Raw genomic sequence first — 18,381 nt, forward strand, 5'->3', positions numbered from 1 at the left:
CCTGGCTGCCAGTCAGTATTTGTGTCTTCATTTTGACAGCAGAAGACTCCGTATTATGGTGTGCTGCACCCGACATATAGCTTTTCAGTCTCTAATATTATCTCAGAGTGCTTCTTTTTATAAGACAGTGTTGGATTTATCTCTAGGCATCACTAATGTATGCTATAATTTTACAGATAACCAGGACTAGATCATTTACTTAGGAAGAAATAGCTGCATTATTTTCTGTACAGTTCATTTTATTTTTCATTCTCGGAAACGTCACAGCTATGTTAGATTTATCTAGCAAGATGCCGTGATATAAAAACAGATCCTCTTTCTTTCTTTACAGCCCTTACTAGTTATATAATTAAAGAACAAATTCTATTATTAAAGTGTGAATACCAACAATAACTCGTGCCATTAGGTCTCATGAAAGGTATATCTTTATTACAATATACAGTGCCTACAAGTAGTATTCAACCCCCTGCAGATTTAGCTGGTTTGATAAGATGCAAATAAGTTAGAGCCTTCAAACTGCAAACGAGAGTAGGATTTATGAACAGAAGCATAAATCTTACAAACCAAAAAGTTATGTTGCTCAGTTGAATATTATTTCATTTTAAACATAAAAGTGTGGGTCAATTATTATACAACCCCTATGTTTAATATTTTGTGGAATAACCCTTGTTTGCAATTACAGCTAATAATCGTCTTTTATAAGACCTGATCAGGCCGGCACAGGTCTGTGGAGTTATCTTGGCCCACTCCTCCATGCAGATCTTCTCCAAGTTATCTAGGTTCTTTGGGTGTCTCATGTGGACTTTATTCTTGAGCTCCTTCCACAAGTTTTCAATTGGGTTAAGGTCAGGAGACTGACTAGGCCACTCCAACACCTTGACTTTTTCCCTCTTGAACCAGGCCTTGGTTTTCTTGGCTGTGTGCTTTGGGTCGTTGTCTTGTTGGAAGATGAAATTACGACCCATCTTAAGATCCTTGATGGAGGAGCGGAGGTTCTTGGCCAAAATCTCCAGGTAGGCCGTGCTATCCATCTTCCCATGGATGCGGACCAGATGGCCAGGCCCCTTGGCTGAGAAACAGCCCCACAGCATGATGCTGCCACCACCATGCTTGACTGTAGGGATGGTATTCTTGGGGTCGTATGCAGTGCCATCCAGTCTCCAAACGTCACGTGTGTGGTTGGCACAAAAGATCTCGATCTTGGTCTCATCAGACCATAGAACCTTGAACCAGTCTGTCTCAGAGTCCTCCAAGTGATCATGAGCAAACTGTAGACGAGCCTTGACATGACGCTTTGATAGTAAAGGTACCTTACGGGCTCGTCTGGAACGGAGACCATTGCGGTAGAGTACATTACTTATGGTATTGACTGAAACCAATGTCCCCACTGCCATGAGATCTTCCCGGAGCTCCTTCCTTGTTGTCCTTGGGTTAGCCTTGACTCTTCGGACAAGCCTGGCCTCGGCACGGGAGGACACTTTCAAAGGCTGTCCAGGCCGTGGAAGGCTAACAGTAGTTCCATAAGCCTTCCACTTACGGATGATGCTCCCAACAGTGGAGACAGGTAGGCCCAACTCCTTGGAAAGGGTTTTGTACCCCTTGCCAGCCTTGTGACCCTCCATGATCTTGTCTCTGATGGCCTTGGAATGCTCCTTTGTCTTTCCCATGTTGACCATGTCTGAGTGCTGTTCACAAGTTTGGGGAGGGTCTTAAATAGTCAGAAAAGGCTGGCAAAAGAGATCTTTAATCCACACATGTGAAGCTCATTATTCTTGGTGCCTGAACTACTTCTTAATACTTTAGGGGGACCAAACAGAATTCTTGTGGTTTGAGGGGTTGAATAATAAATGACACTCTGAATTAACTTTTAACGTTTTTAAAAAAAAAACAGAAAAAAAACAAAAACAAAATTTGCTGCAGTGCATTTCCCACTTCCAGGCTGATCTACAGTACAAATGTCACAATGCCAAGTTAATTCCGCATGTGTCAACCAGCTAAATCTGCAGGGGGTTGAATACTACTTGTAGGCACTGTATAACTTAACAATAGAATTAAATTAACAAGAAAAACAGAGTACCGTAGGTGGACCATTACATTACACATGTACATAAATGTAATGAAAATGAGTAGATAATACAGGTATCCCAATGTCCAAAAGGTATATCCCTAGACTTCCCATAATGGCAATATCTATTAAATAATAGAACTATACTTATGTCAAGCGATGCAACAAACAGGATGCGTGAAGTGTGTCCTGTAAAGCCCCAACGCGCGTTTCACCCTAGCTTTGTCAGGGGGTGAGTCTAACAAGGAACCAAGTGTGGGTATTTATAGGAAAGGAAGTGAACATCAGCCAACTGGCATAAAGGACACATGTATAAAGATGACCAATCATAGGAACTATACAATGTTTAATTAAAAACACCAATCATGTGATGTGTTATAAAAATGCAAGGTGAGGATGACCAGTTAGAGAGCTTCTTTCATGTATACAGGGAGTGTGAAGCAGACTGCTAGCTAATCTAGGCATAGAACATCATACTTATGTATCTGATTGCAATCCATTGAGAATGCTCTGGCTTATACATGTGTACGATCTAATAATTGAAAGAGCCTATGAGAATGCGCTACGTCATGTGAGGGGGAGTTCACCCTTTGTCAGATACCATGTGGGTGACGCATGCGCAGTTGGTATCCTCACCCATGGGGAACTTCCTCTCACCGGGACAGGAGATCTGAGCGTGCGGCGCCACCTAGGGAACGGTTTTCCCAGTGACACAAGCACTTGCCTATTAAGGCACCCGGCAGAGCCAAAGGTCCGGGCAGGAACAAACCAGCGCATGTGCTCATGGACTCAGGAGCATGGCATACAACCCTACTACGGCGCCATGTGAAGGAGTGAAAATGATCAAATAGGATTCCACGTATAACCCTTGATGTGAATGATATCAAAAAGTGTATACCTAAATGAAATATATACCATATGGCAGAGGATAATTAGCCTAAATGCAAGAAAGGAAAATTATAAAGTGCTATAGCGGAAAATATAATGTAGCGACAAAAATAGATAAAGTGTCATGTGCAGATTACCTGATGTGTGTCTCATATTATATCAACCAAATTACATGTTGGTATAAAAAACCCTACATAATTTAATAGATATTGCCCTTACGGGAAGTCTAGGGATATACCTTTTGGACATTGGGATACCTGTTGTTACGGATCCGGGTGGTGGAACCTCTGTGCTGCGGTGCAAGGAGGGACCAGAGGGGCGTAACTAGGTATCAACTCGGACTGACCAAGGTCGCACGGCGGTTCAATCGACTCCGTGAACCAGGGAAGGACCGAGCATAGGGACCAGGTGCTACTCTGGGCCAGTCCTTGTATGAGAGCAGGTGACTCCCACGGGTCAGAAGGCAGGGACTGACCAGTACAGCAGATGAGCACGGCAGGCAGGCTGACGGGTGATCCGAGTAGACGGACTAGCAGACACCACGGGTAACTGGCAGGAGCCTCCAGGTAGGCTGGCTGGTAGGCACGGCAGGTAACTGGTACGTTCTCCGGGTAGGCAGGCAAGCCTGGCCCATAGACAGACTGGCGGGTTTGGACCGTAGGCTGACCGTCGGGCTGGAGAGTGTACTTGGCTGGCGGAGACAGGTAGTCAGGTTGGCGGACTGGACTGGTAGTCAGGCTGGCGGACTGGAATGATATTCAGGCTGGCAGACTGGACTGGTAGTCAGACTAGCAGCGAAACCTGAGGGCTGAAGCAGAGTTAGAACACAGAGCTACAACCTTGCACGGGCACCTCCATTTTGGAGGAGGTGCCTTTTATATGAGAAGTCCTCCGGCTATTGTCCGGGGACTCCTTAGGATGGCGCGCGCGGCCCCTTTAAGAGGGAGGGAGCGCGCACGCGCGACCTAAGCACAGTGCCCGGGAAGCTGCGCGCGCCGGCAGCAGTAGGAGAGCCGGAAGACCCCGGGCCAGGAGCGCGGCGGTAAGGGGGGCGGCGTCTCTGCCTGTCAGGGGGCAGAGACGCCGTTGCTACAGTACCCACCCCCCTTTACACCCCCTCTTCTTTAGGCCTGAAAAAAAAAAATTAAGAAGAAGCGGGGCGTGGGTGTTCTCCCTGGGTTCCCAAGTTCTCTCCTCTGGGCCAAACCCCTTCCAATCCACCAGAAAAAAGGTTTTTCCTCTTACCCTCTTGGTGGCCAAAATGTTCTCTACCTCATAATAATAATAATAATTTTTATTTTTATAGCGCCAACATATTCCGCAGCACTTTACAAATTTTAGGGGGGACTTATACAGACAATACAGAATAAGCATATCTCATATCGAAAGGAGTGAGGGCCCTGCTCGCAAGCTTACAGTCTATGAGGCTCTGGCCAGCATGGCCGGCTAGTTTAGATGAATGACCCCAGTGAAGAACCGTCTTACGATCCAGAACCGCTACAAACGTCTTACCGGATGGGAGACGAGACAGGTCCAAGGGAGCCACATTCATCACTTTGGAGGGATCGATGATATGCATAGGCTCCTCCTCTCGATCGTAAGCAAGGAAGGATCGGGACAAAGCGTCGGCTTTAACGTTCTTGTCCGCAAGGCGGTAATGTAGGGTAAAGCTGAAACGGGCGAAGAACAAAGACCACCGGGCCTGACGCGGATTGAGTCTTTGGGCATCTTGTAGATATGCCAGGTTTTTGTGGTCAGTGTAGATGACCACCGGGTGCAAAGCCCCCTCTAGCAGGTAACGCCACTCCTCCAGCGCCAACTTGATGGCTAGCAGTTCTCAGTCTCCTATGGAATAGTTGTGATCGGATGAGGAGAAAAGCTTGGAGAAGAGGCCGCAGGTTACCATTCTCCCGGACAGAGATTTCTGGGTGAGCACCGCTCCGGCTCCGGAAGAGGAAGCATCAACCTCCAGAAAGAACTGTTTGTTGCAATCTGGACGGTGCAGCACCGGGGCAGAAGAGAAGGCTTGTTTTAAGGAGAGGAAGGCCTCCTCTGCTTCGGACGTCCATTCCTTAGGATTTGCTCCCTTACGGGTGAGCGCAGAGATGGGTGCCGTCCGGGAAAAGAAATGTGGGATGAAGAGGCGGTAATAGTTAGCGAAGCTCAGGAATCGCTGAATCGCCTTCAACCCCTCTGGTCGGGGCCACTTTAAGACGGCAGAGACCTTCTCGGGGTCCATCCGTAGACCAGTCTTAGAGATAATATAGCCCAGGAACGGAAGAGAGGTCTGCTCGAAGAGGCATTTCTCAAATTTTGCGTATAGGTGATTCTGCCTGAGCCTAAGCAGGACCTGACGAACATCCCTCCGGTGTGTGGGTAGATCCGGAGAGAAGACCAAGATTTCGTCCAGGTACACCACCACGCATGAATATAAGAGGTCACGGAAGATGTCGTTAACTAGTTCTTGGAAGGAGGCTGGAGCATTACAGAGGACGAAGGGCATCACATGGTATTCATAGTGGCCGTCCCGGGTATTGAATGCCGTCTTCCACTCATCTCCTTGGCGGATCCAGACCAAGTTATACGCCCCACGAAGATCGAGCTTGGTGAAGATCTTCGCGCCTTTAAGGTGGTCGAACAGCTCTGAGATGAGCGGCAGGGGGTATTTATTTTTGATAGTAATCTGGTTGAGTCCCCTATAATCGATACAGGGGCGTAGTGAACCGTCTTTCTTTTTTACGAAGAAGAATCCAGCTACTGCCGGGGAGGTAGATTTCTGGATGAATCCCCTAGCCAGATTTTCTTCAATGTACTAAGACATGGCCTGGATTTCGGCCAGCGACAAGGGGTAGATATGCCCACGGGGTGGAGTGGCACCAGGTACCAGGTCGATAGGGCAATCATATGGCCTATGAGGTGGCAGTGTCTCTGCCTCCTTCTTGTCGAAGACATCTGCATAGGACCAGTAAGGTGCCGGTAGACCAGGTAAATTAGCCGGAGTAGACGAAGGTCGAGCCAGGCGAACCGGAACCAGGCAGGTCTCATGGCAATCCTGCCCCCAACGGAGCACCTCACCGGATCGCCAATTCAGAACGGGTTCATGTCTCTGTAGCCAGGGTAGACCTAGCAAAAGGGAGTGAGAGAGTCCGGATAGCATATGGAAGGAGATCCTCTCCGAGTGCAGCATTCCCACCTGAAGGGTTACAGGCTCTGTGACGAGCAAGATGGTCACCGGAAGGAGTCTTCCATCCACTGAAGCGACTGCCAATGGTTCAGCCAGAGATTTGGTAGGAATCTGATACTTCTCTACAAGGGACTGAGAAATGAGATTCCCAGCGGCTCCGGAATCCAGGTGGGCGGTTTCAAAGAAGCGGTTCTCTCCACAGGAAATAGAAATGGATAAAGTCAAGAATGGAGAGGATTTACTCTTGCCTAGGACGACCTCTCCGAGCGGTCCTAGACACTGGAGTTTCCCGACTTCACCGGACAGGAACGGATCAGATTCTCCTTACTACCACAGTAGAAACAGCTCTCCTTGGCTCGGCGTGATTCTTGGCGAGACTAGACCATCTTGGTCTGGTCGAACTGCATGGGTTCAGGCGAGCGTGCCCGGGGAGTTGCTGGTTGGGAGGCAGGTTTCTGGAAAACAGGAGCAAGACGAGAAAATCTTCTCTCCCGGGTAGTCTCCTTAGCTCGTTCCAGGAAACGGATGTCAATCCGGGTAGCTAGTTACACCAGGTCATCCAGGGTGGTAAGAATGTCCCGGCCGGCTAGCTCGTCCTTGATCCATCCGGAAAGACCTTTCCAGAAGGCGGACACCAGGGCCTCGCTGTTCCAGGCAAGCTCAGAAGCGAGGGTACAGAACTGTATGGCATACTGGCCCGCGGTGAGACTCCCTTGGCGGAGACGGAGCAATGAGAAGGCAGTAGAAGTCCTTCGTATGGGCTCGTCGAAGACCTTCCGGAAGGCAGTGAGGAAAGCTGGAAGATCGGACACCAGGGGATCCTCTCTCTCCCATAGAGGGTTTAGCCATGCCAATGCTTCCCCGGTGAGGTGAGACATGATGAACGCCACCTTGGCCCGGTCGGAGGGAAACTGATGTGCCAGTAGTTCAAAGTGCAGCGTGCACTGGTTCAGAAAACCCCGACATAAGACGGGGTCACCCCCAAAACGAGGAGGCGCATAGAGCCAGGGTCCAGAGCTGGATGCCGTGGCACTGGTAGGCAGAGGCGCCGCCAGAGCGGGTGTCGCTCGGCTCGAGAGGAACACAGGTGGGGTGGGCAGCGTGTCCAGGAGAGAGTTGACAGACCGCAGGTAGGTCAGGATGGTTTCCTGTTGGGATCTCTGACGAGAAACCTCCTGGTACAGGTCAGCAAGCGAAGGAGCCTAAAGGCCACCGGGTTCCATGGCCCGTGCAAACTGTTACGGATCCGGGTGGTGGAACCTCTGTGCTGCGGTGCAAGGAGGGACCAGAGGGGCGTAACTAGGTATCAACTCGGACTGACCAATGTCGCACGGCGGCTCAATCGACACCGTGAACCAGGGAAGGACCGAGCAGAGGGACCAGGTGCTACTCTGGGCCAGTCCTTGTATGAGAGCAAGTGACTCCCACGGGTCAGAAGGGAGGGACTGACCGGTACAGCAGATCAGCATGGCAGGCAGGCTGACAGGTGATCCGGGTAGACGGACTGGCAGACACCACGGGTAACTGGCAGCAGCCTCCAGGTAGGCTGGCTGGTAGGCACAGCAGGTAACTGGTACGTTCTCCCGGTAGTCAGGCAAGCCTGGCCCATAGACAGACTGGCAGGTTTGGACCGTAGGCAGACCGTCGGGCAGGAGAGTGTACTTGGCTGGCGGAGACAGGTAGTCAGGCTGGCGGACTGGACTGGTAGTCAGGCTGGCGGACTGGACGTCAGGCTGGCGGACTGGACTGGTAGTCAGGCTGGCGGACTGGACTGGTAGTCAGGCTGGCAGACTGGACTGGTAGTCAGACTAGCAGCGGGACCTGAGGGCTGAAGCAGAGTTAGAACACAGAGCTACAACCTTGCACGTGCACCTCCATTTTGGAGGAGGTGCCTTTTATATGAGAAGTCCTCCGGCCATTGGCCGGGGACTCCTTAGGACGGCGCGCGCGGCCCCTTTAAGAGGGAGGGAGCGGGCGCGCCCCCTAAGCACAGTGCCCGGGAAGCTGCGCACGCCGGCAGCAGCAGCAGGAGAGCCGGAAGACGCCAGGCGTGGAGCGCGGCTGTAAGAGGGACGGCGTCTCTGCCTGTCAGGGGGCAGAGACGCCGATGCTACACCTGTATTATTTACTCATTTTTATTACATTTATGTACATGTGTAATGTTGTGGACTATCTAGGATACTCTGTTTTTCTTGTTAATTTAATACTATTGTTAAATTATATATTGTAATAAAGATATACCTGTTATGAGACTTAATGGCACGAGTTATTGTTGGTATTAATTATTGAGCAAGTGCCTCTCTGTATTTGTGGTGTGATACATGCTCAGCGTTTTGTGGGTATTAACTATTAGTAAGGTGTGTGGAATAACGTAGCTAAAATGTTTAGGGTTTGTTTGAACAGACACATTGGTTGCTTATTTTTTAGGATATCCAAAAAAAGGAAAAATGTTCTCCAGTATTTAGTTTAAAGGGGGTTTCCACTATTGGGTTATTAATGACCTATTTTTATAATAGGTCATCAATATCTGATTGGTGGGGGTCTGACATCCAGCATCCTCACTAATCAGTTGTTACCAGCTCTGGGAGCGGCGGGATGTACACAATGTACGTAGCTGATCTGCACTACCGGCAGCGGCCACTAAGCAGTGTGATGGAGTTGTTGTGTTCCGCTCTATATACGGCTTACAACTGGTCCGCTGCCCGAGCTGGTTACAGCTGATTGGTGGGGATGTCAGGTGTCAGGCCCGACTCCATCAGAAATTGATCACCTAACCTAAAAGGTAGGTTGTTAGTGTCCCAGTATTGGAAAATTCCTTTAATACAGAGTTTTATTGATACCCATCATACCACATAGCGAGCGATAGATGGGTCTTTCTCAAGTGTATGTGTGACACCCCAGGGGTCTGGTTGCCACAGTAACGTAATGTTATGTCTGAGAGCAGGTGGGAGGTCCTTTAGTCAGGGATCCTGTGCATGCCACACCTCCTGCCCAGTCTTGGGAGGGGAAGAACTTCCCCTATATAAACCTGGGGCTGAGGCAGGGTGAGTGAGTAGAAGAAGAGAAGAAGTAGAGACAGCATAGGAAGAAACAGCAGTTACAAGGAGTCAGGGGCTGGCAGCTGCAGAGTTCGCCCTGACTAAGAAGACTTTTTACCGGACCCGGAGTCCGAGGCTGTGGGGACTAATTCCTGCCCAGCAGCAGAATCCGTCAGGCAGGGGATTTCAGGTCCTCTGGCCCAGAAGCCCGAAGGCACGGTCACACGCGTGGGACCAGCACCGCCATCGTGGAGCGGAAGCCATTAGAAGGCCCCGAGTCACCGGCCATACGGGTGAGCACCACACGGTACACTCAGGGACGTGGGCTACTTACATCAGCTCCTAGCAAGGTAGCCAGAAGAGAACAGTCAGTTTGGGAGGCCTACAACTACGCCTGGCCAGGGGAGATCCCATCTGCTCAAGGACTGACCAGGCCCCATCCGCTAGCAAGTACTCCGGGAGGGTCTTTTGTTGTTACCAGTAAAGACCCTGAACTACACCGTACCGTCTCTGAGTGGTTCCTGCTACCCCCATCATCCACGTCGGCTGCCCTGAGGCCATACCCCTCCCGTTGGGGGTTATACTATCACGCTGCACCATCCTTCCACCGGCCTCAGCGGTCTGCCCTGCAGCAGCAGCCCCCTGGCTGCATTCAACGGGTGGCGTAGTCATCAACCATTTACTACTAATGGACTGCCGTCTAGTTTGACTCCCTGCGCACGGACCGGGTCACCGCCACGAGACTACAACCCTCCACAGATCCGGCTCCGGGTAAGCTCCCGCATGCGCAGCGCAGCGCGACACAGGCCCAGGGGCGCGTCAACTTTGGCGTAGTCGGCAGGATTTCGTGCCCGCAACCACCGGGTACTGCGTGCCTGAAAAGCAAAGACTGTTCAAACTTACCAGTGGTGAAGATTCCCGCTATCCGTGGAGGTTTCCCGCCATCCGGCGCCATCTTCTACCTTCTTCCCGCCATCCGCGAAGTTTTCCCGCCATCCGGCGCCATCTTCGACCTTCTTCCCGCCATCCGTGGAGTTTTCCCGCCATTGGACGCCATCTTGAGGACGCCGCGCGGGAAGAAGAGGGGCGTGGACTCCGAAAGCGCGCGAGAACTGAAGCCCCGCCTCACGTCCGGACGTTGCGTAAGGTCCTGGAAGGAGCCCAGCAGACGCCGACGTCACAGGAGCACGACGGAAGGTCCTCAACCCTGACGATCCACTGCGGAGCCGCGGCCTACGGAAGAGGATCATCGCAAGGTAGGCCACGGTCCACTAGGGGGGAGGAAGATGTCGGATACGGAGGAGAGCTTCACTGCCTCAACCCCCGCCAGCGCTACCGCTGCTGCAGTTATGCCCTTCACCATGCCCTATATCCCGGGAGCAGCTTGGCTACCCCAGTACTCAGGGGAGTCACATACCCTGCATGACTTTAGAGAAAAGCTGGATAGCCTCTTCCAGGTGTACCCCCTCACAGAAGAGCAAAAAGTGAGCATCCTGGTGGCCCAACTAACCGGGGCAGCCAAAAGAGAAGTAAAATCTTGGCCACCTGGGAGGAGGACTGTCGCAGAGATACTAACCCGGCTGAGGGACACCTTCGATACCCACACCTCAGCCGAGATCAAGCTTAGATTCTACGGGTGCAAGCAGCGAGCGCATGAGAGTATAAGGGACTATGCACTAAACCTACAAGAGGCCCTGAGGGCCATAAAGCAGACCGACCCTGATGGGGTGGGAAACGAGGACAGGCTGTTGACTGAACAATTTATAGAGGGTTTATATTGCAATGCCCACCGAACCCAGTTGCGGGCAATGGCCTTACAGGATCCCCATCTGGACTTTGCACAGTTCAAGGATAGAGCTATCCGGGTGCTCCGAGAACCAGCACCGGGTGGCGTTGTGACCCACAGGCGCCCAGCTATCACTTACCACCAGGAGGCGGCGCCCTTGTCGACAGGGCCTGTGGGAGCTCATGCGCAGGCTTTGGACAATGACCCGGCTCCAGACCTACACCATCAGGTCCAAGAGCTAGTTAAGAGCGTTGCTGCGCTAACCCGAACTGTGCAGTCTTTACAGGTTTCCACCCCAGGGAAGATCCAGCTGGCATCCGGACCGGAGGACATCCCGTGGCGTCGACCAAGGAGGACCCCACCGGCCAGAGGAAGACCCAGTGACCGATACAGCGAGGACGGACGACCCATCTGCCGCCGCTGCAATCAACCCGGACATATGGAAAGGTACTGTTCTTTAAACGGGCACAACCTGGGGTAGAGGGCCAACCCCCAGGAAAAAGATCACCAGGCCCATCGAACTGGCGCGACAGATATGTGGGAGGACGTCCAGTCTTGCCTGTGGTACTGGATGGCATTCCCATGAGTGCCCTACTGGATACCGGGTCACAGGTCACCACCATCCCGTACGTGCTCTTCAAGCAGTACTGGAATGACTCGGATATTACCCGCTACCCTGACGACGACTTGAGTATCATCGCCAGCAATGGCCAGCCCGTGCCACAGATCGGATTTAAAGAGGTGACCCTCAAAATCGGTAGAGTCGAACTGGCCGCACAGGGACTGATCATTGTAGATATTGATAAACATGAGAGTCACCCAAAAATAACTCTAGGAACTAACGTAATTGAAAATTGTCTTGCAGAGGTGATTTTCCTTTTACAGCAGGTTGCCAAGAACGCCAGCTCCGGCGAGCAGCGGGTGCTCCAGAAAGAGATCCGGGCACTGATGCAACGGCAACAAGTGGAACTCTCCGGCGGTGAGATTGGTAGCGTAAGAATGTGTGACCCTTTTCCTATTGCCATGCCCCCAAAAAGTGAAATGATGATTTGGTGCCGGGCAGCTATTGGTCTGAGAGGTAGAGATTACCAGGCAATGGTAGAACCAGTTTACTCAGACAGTAGGCCCACCATTTTGACAGCACGGGGGGTGGTCAATGTACGCCATGGGAGGGTGCCCGTTCGCATAATAAATATCGGGGAGAGGGAAGTGTACCTGCCCCGGTATGCCACGCTAGCCAAATTATATACCACTAATCAAAATTCTATACAATCTGTGGGACCCTTGCCTCCATCTCACCCGGAGGAAGGTAACGGCTCTAAGAAAGACGTGGAGGACTGGTGTCAGCAACTACATCTGGGTACTGACTCCACTCCCTCACATCAGAAACAAGGAGTCTATCGGGTGGTTCAAGAGTATGAGAGAGTGTTTAGTAAACACCCGTTAGACTTCGGGCGAGTCAAGGGGGTAGAACACCGCATCCCCACGGGAGATCATCCTCCCATAAAAGAGAGGTATCGACCCGTACCCCCTGCACATTACCAACACGCCAAGGGGATGCTTAGAGACATGAAGGAGGCTGGGGTAATCCGGGATAGCTGTAGCCCCTGGGCAGCCCCACTAGTTTTAGTCAAAAAGAAAGACAACACCATGAGGATGTGTGTAGATTACCGGAAAATCAACCGTATCACACACAAGGATGCGTACCCCTTACCAAGGATAGAGGAGTCATTGGCTGCTTTAAGATCTGCTAACTTCTTCTCTACCTTGGATCTCACTAGCGGGTACTGGCAGGTTCCTGTAGCAGAGGCGGACCGGGAGAAGACCGCATTCACCACCCCGATGGGACTTAGCGAGTTCACCTGCATGCCGTTCGGACTCTGCAACGCCCCAGGAACCTTCCAACGATTAATGGAGTGCTGTCTGGGCCACAGAAACTTCGAGACGGTCCTGTTGTACCTGGACGATGTCATCGTATACTCCAAAACTTATGAGGACCACCTGAAACACCTGGCGGAGGTGTTCGAAGCTCTGGCGAGTTACGGCCTAAAGGTGAAACCCTCCAAGTGTCACCTCCTGAAACCAAAGGTGCAATACCTGGGACACGTGGTGAGCGCTGACGGAGTGGCTCCCGACCCCGATAAGATCACCGCAATTAAGGGATGGCCAAGCCCCTCCAGCGTAAAAGAAGTGCGGCAGTTCCTAGGGTTGGTAGGCTACTACCGAAGGTTTATTCCCGGTTTCACCAAAAAGGCAGCACCTATGCAGGACCTCCTGATAGGCCAGTCCCGGAAGGCCAAGAACCAGAAGCCGCCCTTCAAATGGGAAAAGCTAGAAGAAGAGTCCTTCCGCCAGCTGAAGATGGCCCTCACGGGGGATGAAATCTTGGCGTACCCGGACTATAGCCAGCCCTTCATCCTCTACACCGACGCCAGTAACATCGGGCTAGGAGCCGTACTGTCCCAGATTCAGCAGGGGAGAGAACGAGTAATCTCCTATGCCAGCCGAAAACTGCGACCCACCGAAAGGAACCCCGAAAATTACAGCTCATTTAAGCTAGAGTTCCTGGCCGTGGTATGGGCAGTCACCGAGCGCTTTAGGCATTACCTCGCTTCTTCCCGGTTCACCGTATACACGGATAACAACCCGTTGACACACCTGGACACGGCAAGACTCGGTGCCCTGGAGCAGAGGTGGATGGCCCGTCTGTCCAACTACGAGTTCACAATCAAATACCGGGCAGGACACTCCAATACTAACGCGGACGCCCTGTCCAGGATGCCCAACCTGCCGGACGAAGGAGAAGATCCGGAGGGACTGGAAGAAGTTGAACTCCCTGCGTTCCACCGTCATGGGACTATCCAGTATTCCCACCGGGTAAGGGGTAAGCAGGCTGCTACGTTGAACCCCTTACCCCACTACAACTGGGCGGAAACGCAAGACAGCGACCCTGCCGTCCGACTGGTGAAGGAGATGCTGACTCGGCCGGAGGCTCGCCTTGAACCAGACGCTCCGGAGGAAGCCAAACAACTATGGGCGGAGAAGAGTCGACTATTCCTTTACAAGGGGAAGTTGTGCCGCAGAATGGTCAACTCCCGGACGCATGAACTACTCTGGCAAGTAGTGGTGCCCCGAAGAGACGCAGCCATGGTGATGGAGGCATACCACGACGGAGCTGGACACTTCGGGTGGAAAAAGCTGGAGTTCCTGCTGCGCGAGCGGTTCCACTGGGTAGGCATGAGGGGAACCATCGAGAAGTGGTGCAGAGACTGTGGCCCGTGCAATCTGAGAAGGAAGGAACGGGCCAGCCAGAAGACTCCCCTGCAGTCCATCGTCACCCGGCAACCGTTGGAACTGGTAGCCTTGGATCATGTAAAACTGACCCCAAGCAGAAGTGGCTACGTCTACGCGTTAACCATCGTGGATCATTACTCCCGGTTCTTGGTTGTCGTCCCCGTCAAGGACTTAACGGCTCAAACAGCAGCTAGGGCCTTCCAGCAGCACTTCTGTCGTCCACACGGGTACCCGGACCAAGTGCTGACGGACCAGGGACCTGCCTTTGAAGCGGAGGTCTTCCAGGAATTCTGCAATCTGTATGGCTGCCGGAAGATAAGGACGACACCCTACCATCCGCAAACTAATGGACTTTGTGAAAAAATGAACCAGGTGGTAATGGATCTTCTAAAAACATTGCCCCTGGAAGAACGCAGTCTGTGGCCTGAGAAGTTGCCCGATCTGGTGGACCTATACAACCACATCCCGGTAGGTTCCACCAACTGTACCCCGGCTTACCTAATGAGGGCGAGACCTGGTAAGTTACCTGTTGACCTGGAAATGGGAGTCCTGACACCTGAGGACACTTCACCAGAAACAGACTGGGACACAGAGAGGCAGCAGCAGTACCGGAGAGTACAGGAGAGCGTGGAGCGAAGTCTCTGTCAGGCTAGGGAAAGACAAGAGAAGACTTACAACCAGTATGCTCCCGCTGTTCCCCTGGTACCCGGAGAGCAGGTCTTGAAGAGGAAAAGACGGCTCCACAAGTTGGATGACCAGTGGGAGAAGGACCCGTACACCGTACTGCCCTCAAGCCACGAGAACCCGAAGGTCTGTACCATCAGTAAAGACGGAGGGGAAACCACAGCCATTGTATCCCGGGACCACCTGAAGAAGTGTCCCGAACAACTGAGGAACCCTGAAGAGGAACAAGAAGACCATCGACCCGTGGGAGAAAGGGAAGATATGGTTAGTACCGTGCTCGGGGACTTCCCTCGGTCTTGGACTCAAGTCAATGGTGCAGTTGTGGTACCCGTACTCACCTTCCTCCAACCATCATCCCAAGAACCTACGGAGCAACGGGTAGAGCTGGAAGAACAGCCGGTCCAGGAGGCAGAAGACTCCACACAAGTAGAACAGGAGAATCAACCCTCTGCTTATAGTGAGCCTGCCGTACCCCTAGTGAGACAAAGAGCCGGTAGACAGCTGCCCAGTTTACCCTTGACAGCTCCTACACCCTGTAGTTCAGGGCCAGACAGTCAGCTCCGTAGGTCCACTAGGGCCACTAGAGGCCAGTTACCCGCACGTTGGAGGATCTAAATGTTTAAGCTATTTTATAATGTTTACCTGTCTATAGTTGCTTGTGTGTAATTTTGTATTTCTAGTTGTTTTTAGGAATCCTTGGTGGATTTACCGGGAATCCTTGTATATAGTTGGAGCGTAACCCAGGATGGACTAAAGACTGTCAAGGACTCGGGGTAGAACAGACCCCTACCTGGTTACGTCTCCCTGTGTTGGTGAAATGGACACCTTGCTTTCTTCAGAGACTGCACCCGGTTGCGGACACGCCGTAACCATCTTTATGTGTTTTCTTATTGTATTATTAATGTTTTGCCTTGTTATGTTTTCTAAATGTGTTTAGTCCCGGAGTACTAAATTTTACTAGGGGGGAATGTGACACCCCAGGGGTCTGGTTGCCACAGTAACGTAATGTTATGTCTGAGAGCAGGTGGGAGGTCCTTTAGTCAGGGATCCTGTGCATGCCACACCTCCTGCCCAGTCTTGGGAGGGGAAGAACTTCCCCTATATAAACCTGGGGCTGAGGCAGGGTGAGTGAGTAGAAGAAGAGAAGAAGTAGAGACAGCATAGGAAGAAACAGCAGTTACAAGGAGTCAGGGGCTGGCAGCTGCAGAGTTCGCCCTGACTAAGAAGACTTTTTACCGGACCCGGAGTCCGAGGCTGTGGGGACTAATTCCTGCCCAGCAGCAGAATCCGTCAGGCAGGGGATTTCAGGTCCTCTGGCCCAGAAGCCCGAAGGCACGGTCACACGCGTGGGACCAGCACCGCCATCGTGGAGCGGAAGCCATTAGAAGGCCCCGAGTCACCGGCCATACGGGTGAGCACCACACGGTACACTCAGGGACGTGGGCTACTTACATCAGCTCCTAGCAAGGTAGCCAGAAGAGAACAGTCAGTTTGGGAGGCCTACAACTACGCCTGGCCAGGGGAGATCCCATCTGCTCAAGGACTGACCAGGCCCCATCCGCTAGCAAGTACTCCGGGAGGGTCTTTTGTTGTTACCAGTAAAGACCCTGAACTACACCGTACCGTCTCTGAGTGGTTCCTGCTACCCCCATCATCCACGTCGGCTGCCCTGAGGCCATACCCCTCCCGTTGGGGGTTATACTATCACGCTGCACCATCCTTCCACCGGCCTCAGCGGTCTGCCCTGCAGCAGCAGCCCCCTGGCTGCATTCAACGGGTGGCGTAGTCATCAACCATTTACTACTAATGGACTGCCGTCTAGTTTGACTCCCTGCGCACGGACCGGGTCACCGCCACGAGACTACAACCCTCCACAGATCCGGCTCCGGGTAAGCTCCCGCATGCGCAGCGCAGCGCGACACAGGCCCAGGGGCGCGTCATATGGATGACCCAGATGTGGATTTTTTGTGTGGTGTTATAATATGTATGGGTGCCTATAAAACTCTATATTGAACTGAATAGGGTCAATTGTTTTCCCTTTAAAGGCTTTTTTGAATGTCTGATAGGGGACTGGACAGTTTGGCTTCCACATCAGATAATTGTCTTGTTTTGCCTGTGACCTTCACTTTTACTTATCCTACATATTTTTGGGATATGTCACCAATATGCAGCTGATGAGGGTCTGACAACTGAATATTACAGTGAAGGTGAGGAGTATAAGACGGACAGTGCCACTTTGTCTCATGTCGACACCTATTGTTTTGACCCATAACATAAGGATATGCCATCAAGATCCAACTGCTGAGGTCCTGTTTACTGCCAAAACAAATCGGAGTTGGTGCTAAGTTCCTTTTGACTCTCCTTGGCTTCTTCTTGGTGACTACCTAGAAAGAACCAAGTAACGTTCTGGCAATCAATAAGGGTTAAAAAACAGACCCTGACAGCTGAAGCTTGATAAATTATTCTACCAATATGTGTTGACATGAAGGCAAAGGTTCACTACACTTTTCTAGCCTCTTCATCCTCGCAGCCAGCAGGGTCCCAGTTGTTGGAATCCCACCTGATTGGACTTTGGAGGAAGATCCTACAAATATTGTCTATGACATTTAACCAACAGAACAACTTGCGTAGCTCCAGGCTTGTGCAGCGATGAGCTTACCTTCTTAACCTCCGAGTATGATGTCCCATATTTTTGCTTGAGATATCGATAGTCATAGTTGGGGAATGGAGACGGAGACGGGTAGTTGCCTGATTTGTACAGCTTCCATAAATAGAGACCCACTACTCCCAGCAAAGTCAGCGCGCCAGCAATGTATATTCCTATTTCCCATCCGGGCGGGCTTGTGATGACTGCAAAACAAGTCCATAAAATACCCATGATGAGTTTTATGTAGAAGCATAAAGGACAAATAAAATTCCGTTGGCAGCAGTCAATGTGTAAAGCTCTCTGAATGGGATCTGAAGCTGCGCTCAGCATGTAGATTTTACAATATTCTACATTACATTTAATGTTTTTATGGACTTCAGATCAGGACATATTTCTATCAGCTTCAATCACAAGACAAGTTTCTACCTTATGGTTGCAGCATGTAGCAAACCAAGTATGAAACTCTGTTCAATACCCCAAAAATTGGACAGTTATGAATTGAAGCCTGATTTTAATATATAGTTTGCTTCTACAGAGACCAACTATTAAGTGATTTTTTAGTTAGTGGAATATACAACTACTAAAATGCACCAATACGGCACCAGCGATCACCTGCAGTGGCAATTCCTCCTCTTCTCCTTTTGGTTTCATAGGTCCAGTCTATTATATTACTTAGTATACAAGTTTTTCTTTACTTTTTAGCATCATAGTATAATAATACTACCCTGTTTAACATTGAAATTGAACAACACCAAAAAGTAGAAGCCATGGAATTATGGAATCACAGGGTGAATA

At 51.2% G+C, this 18,381-nt stretch overlaps 1 protein-coding gene across 4 annotated transcripts in view; it reads right to left on the reverse strand.

The window, feature by feature from the left end:
• SYT12 (synaptotagmin 12) overlaps nucleotides 1-18,381 on the reverse strand; it is a 235,039-nt gene that overhangs the window by 119,286 nt on the left and 97,372 nt on the right. For all 4 annotated transcript variants that reach the window (XR_012252657.1, XM_073658045.1, XM_073658044.1 and 1 more), the window contains one exon: nucleotides 17,599-17,789. Coding sequence is in view for 3 of the 4 variants with exons in the window: in XM_073658045.1 (XP_073514146.1) it covers nucleotides 17,599-17,789 (191 nt within the window). In the remaining variant the exon portion in view is untranslated. The remainder of the gene's footprint in view (nucleotides 1-17,598; nucleotides 17,790-18,381) is intronic.

Source organism: Phyllobates terribilis, unplaced genomic scaffold (assembly GCF_046119375.1).
Source record: "Phyllobates terribilis strain yellow unplaced genomic scaffold, ASM4611937v1 Scaffold_13__5_contigs__length_258822181, whole genome shotgun sequence".
NCBI lineage: Eukaryota > Metazoa > Chordata > Amphibia > Anura > Dendrobatidae > Phyllobates > Phyllobates terribilis.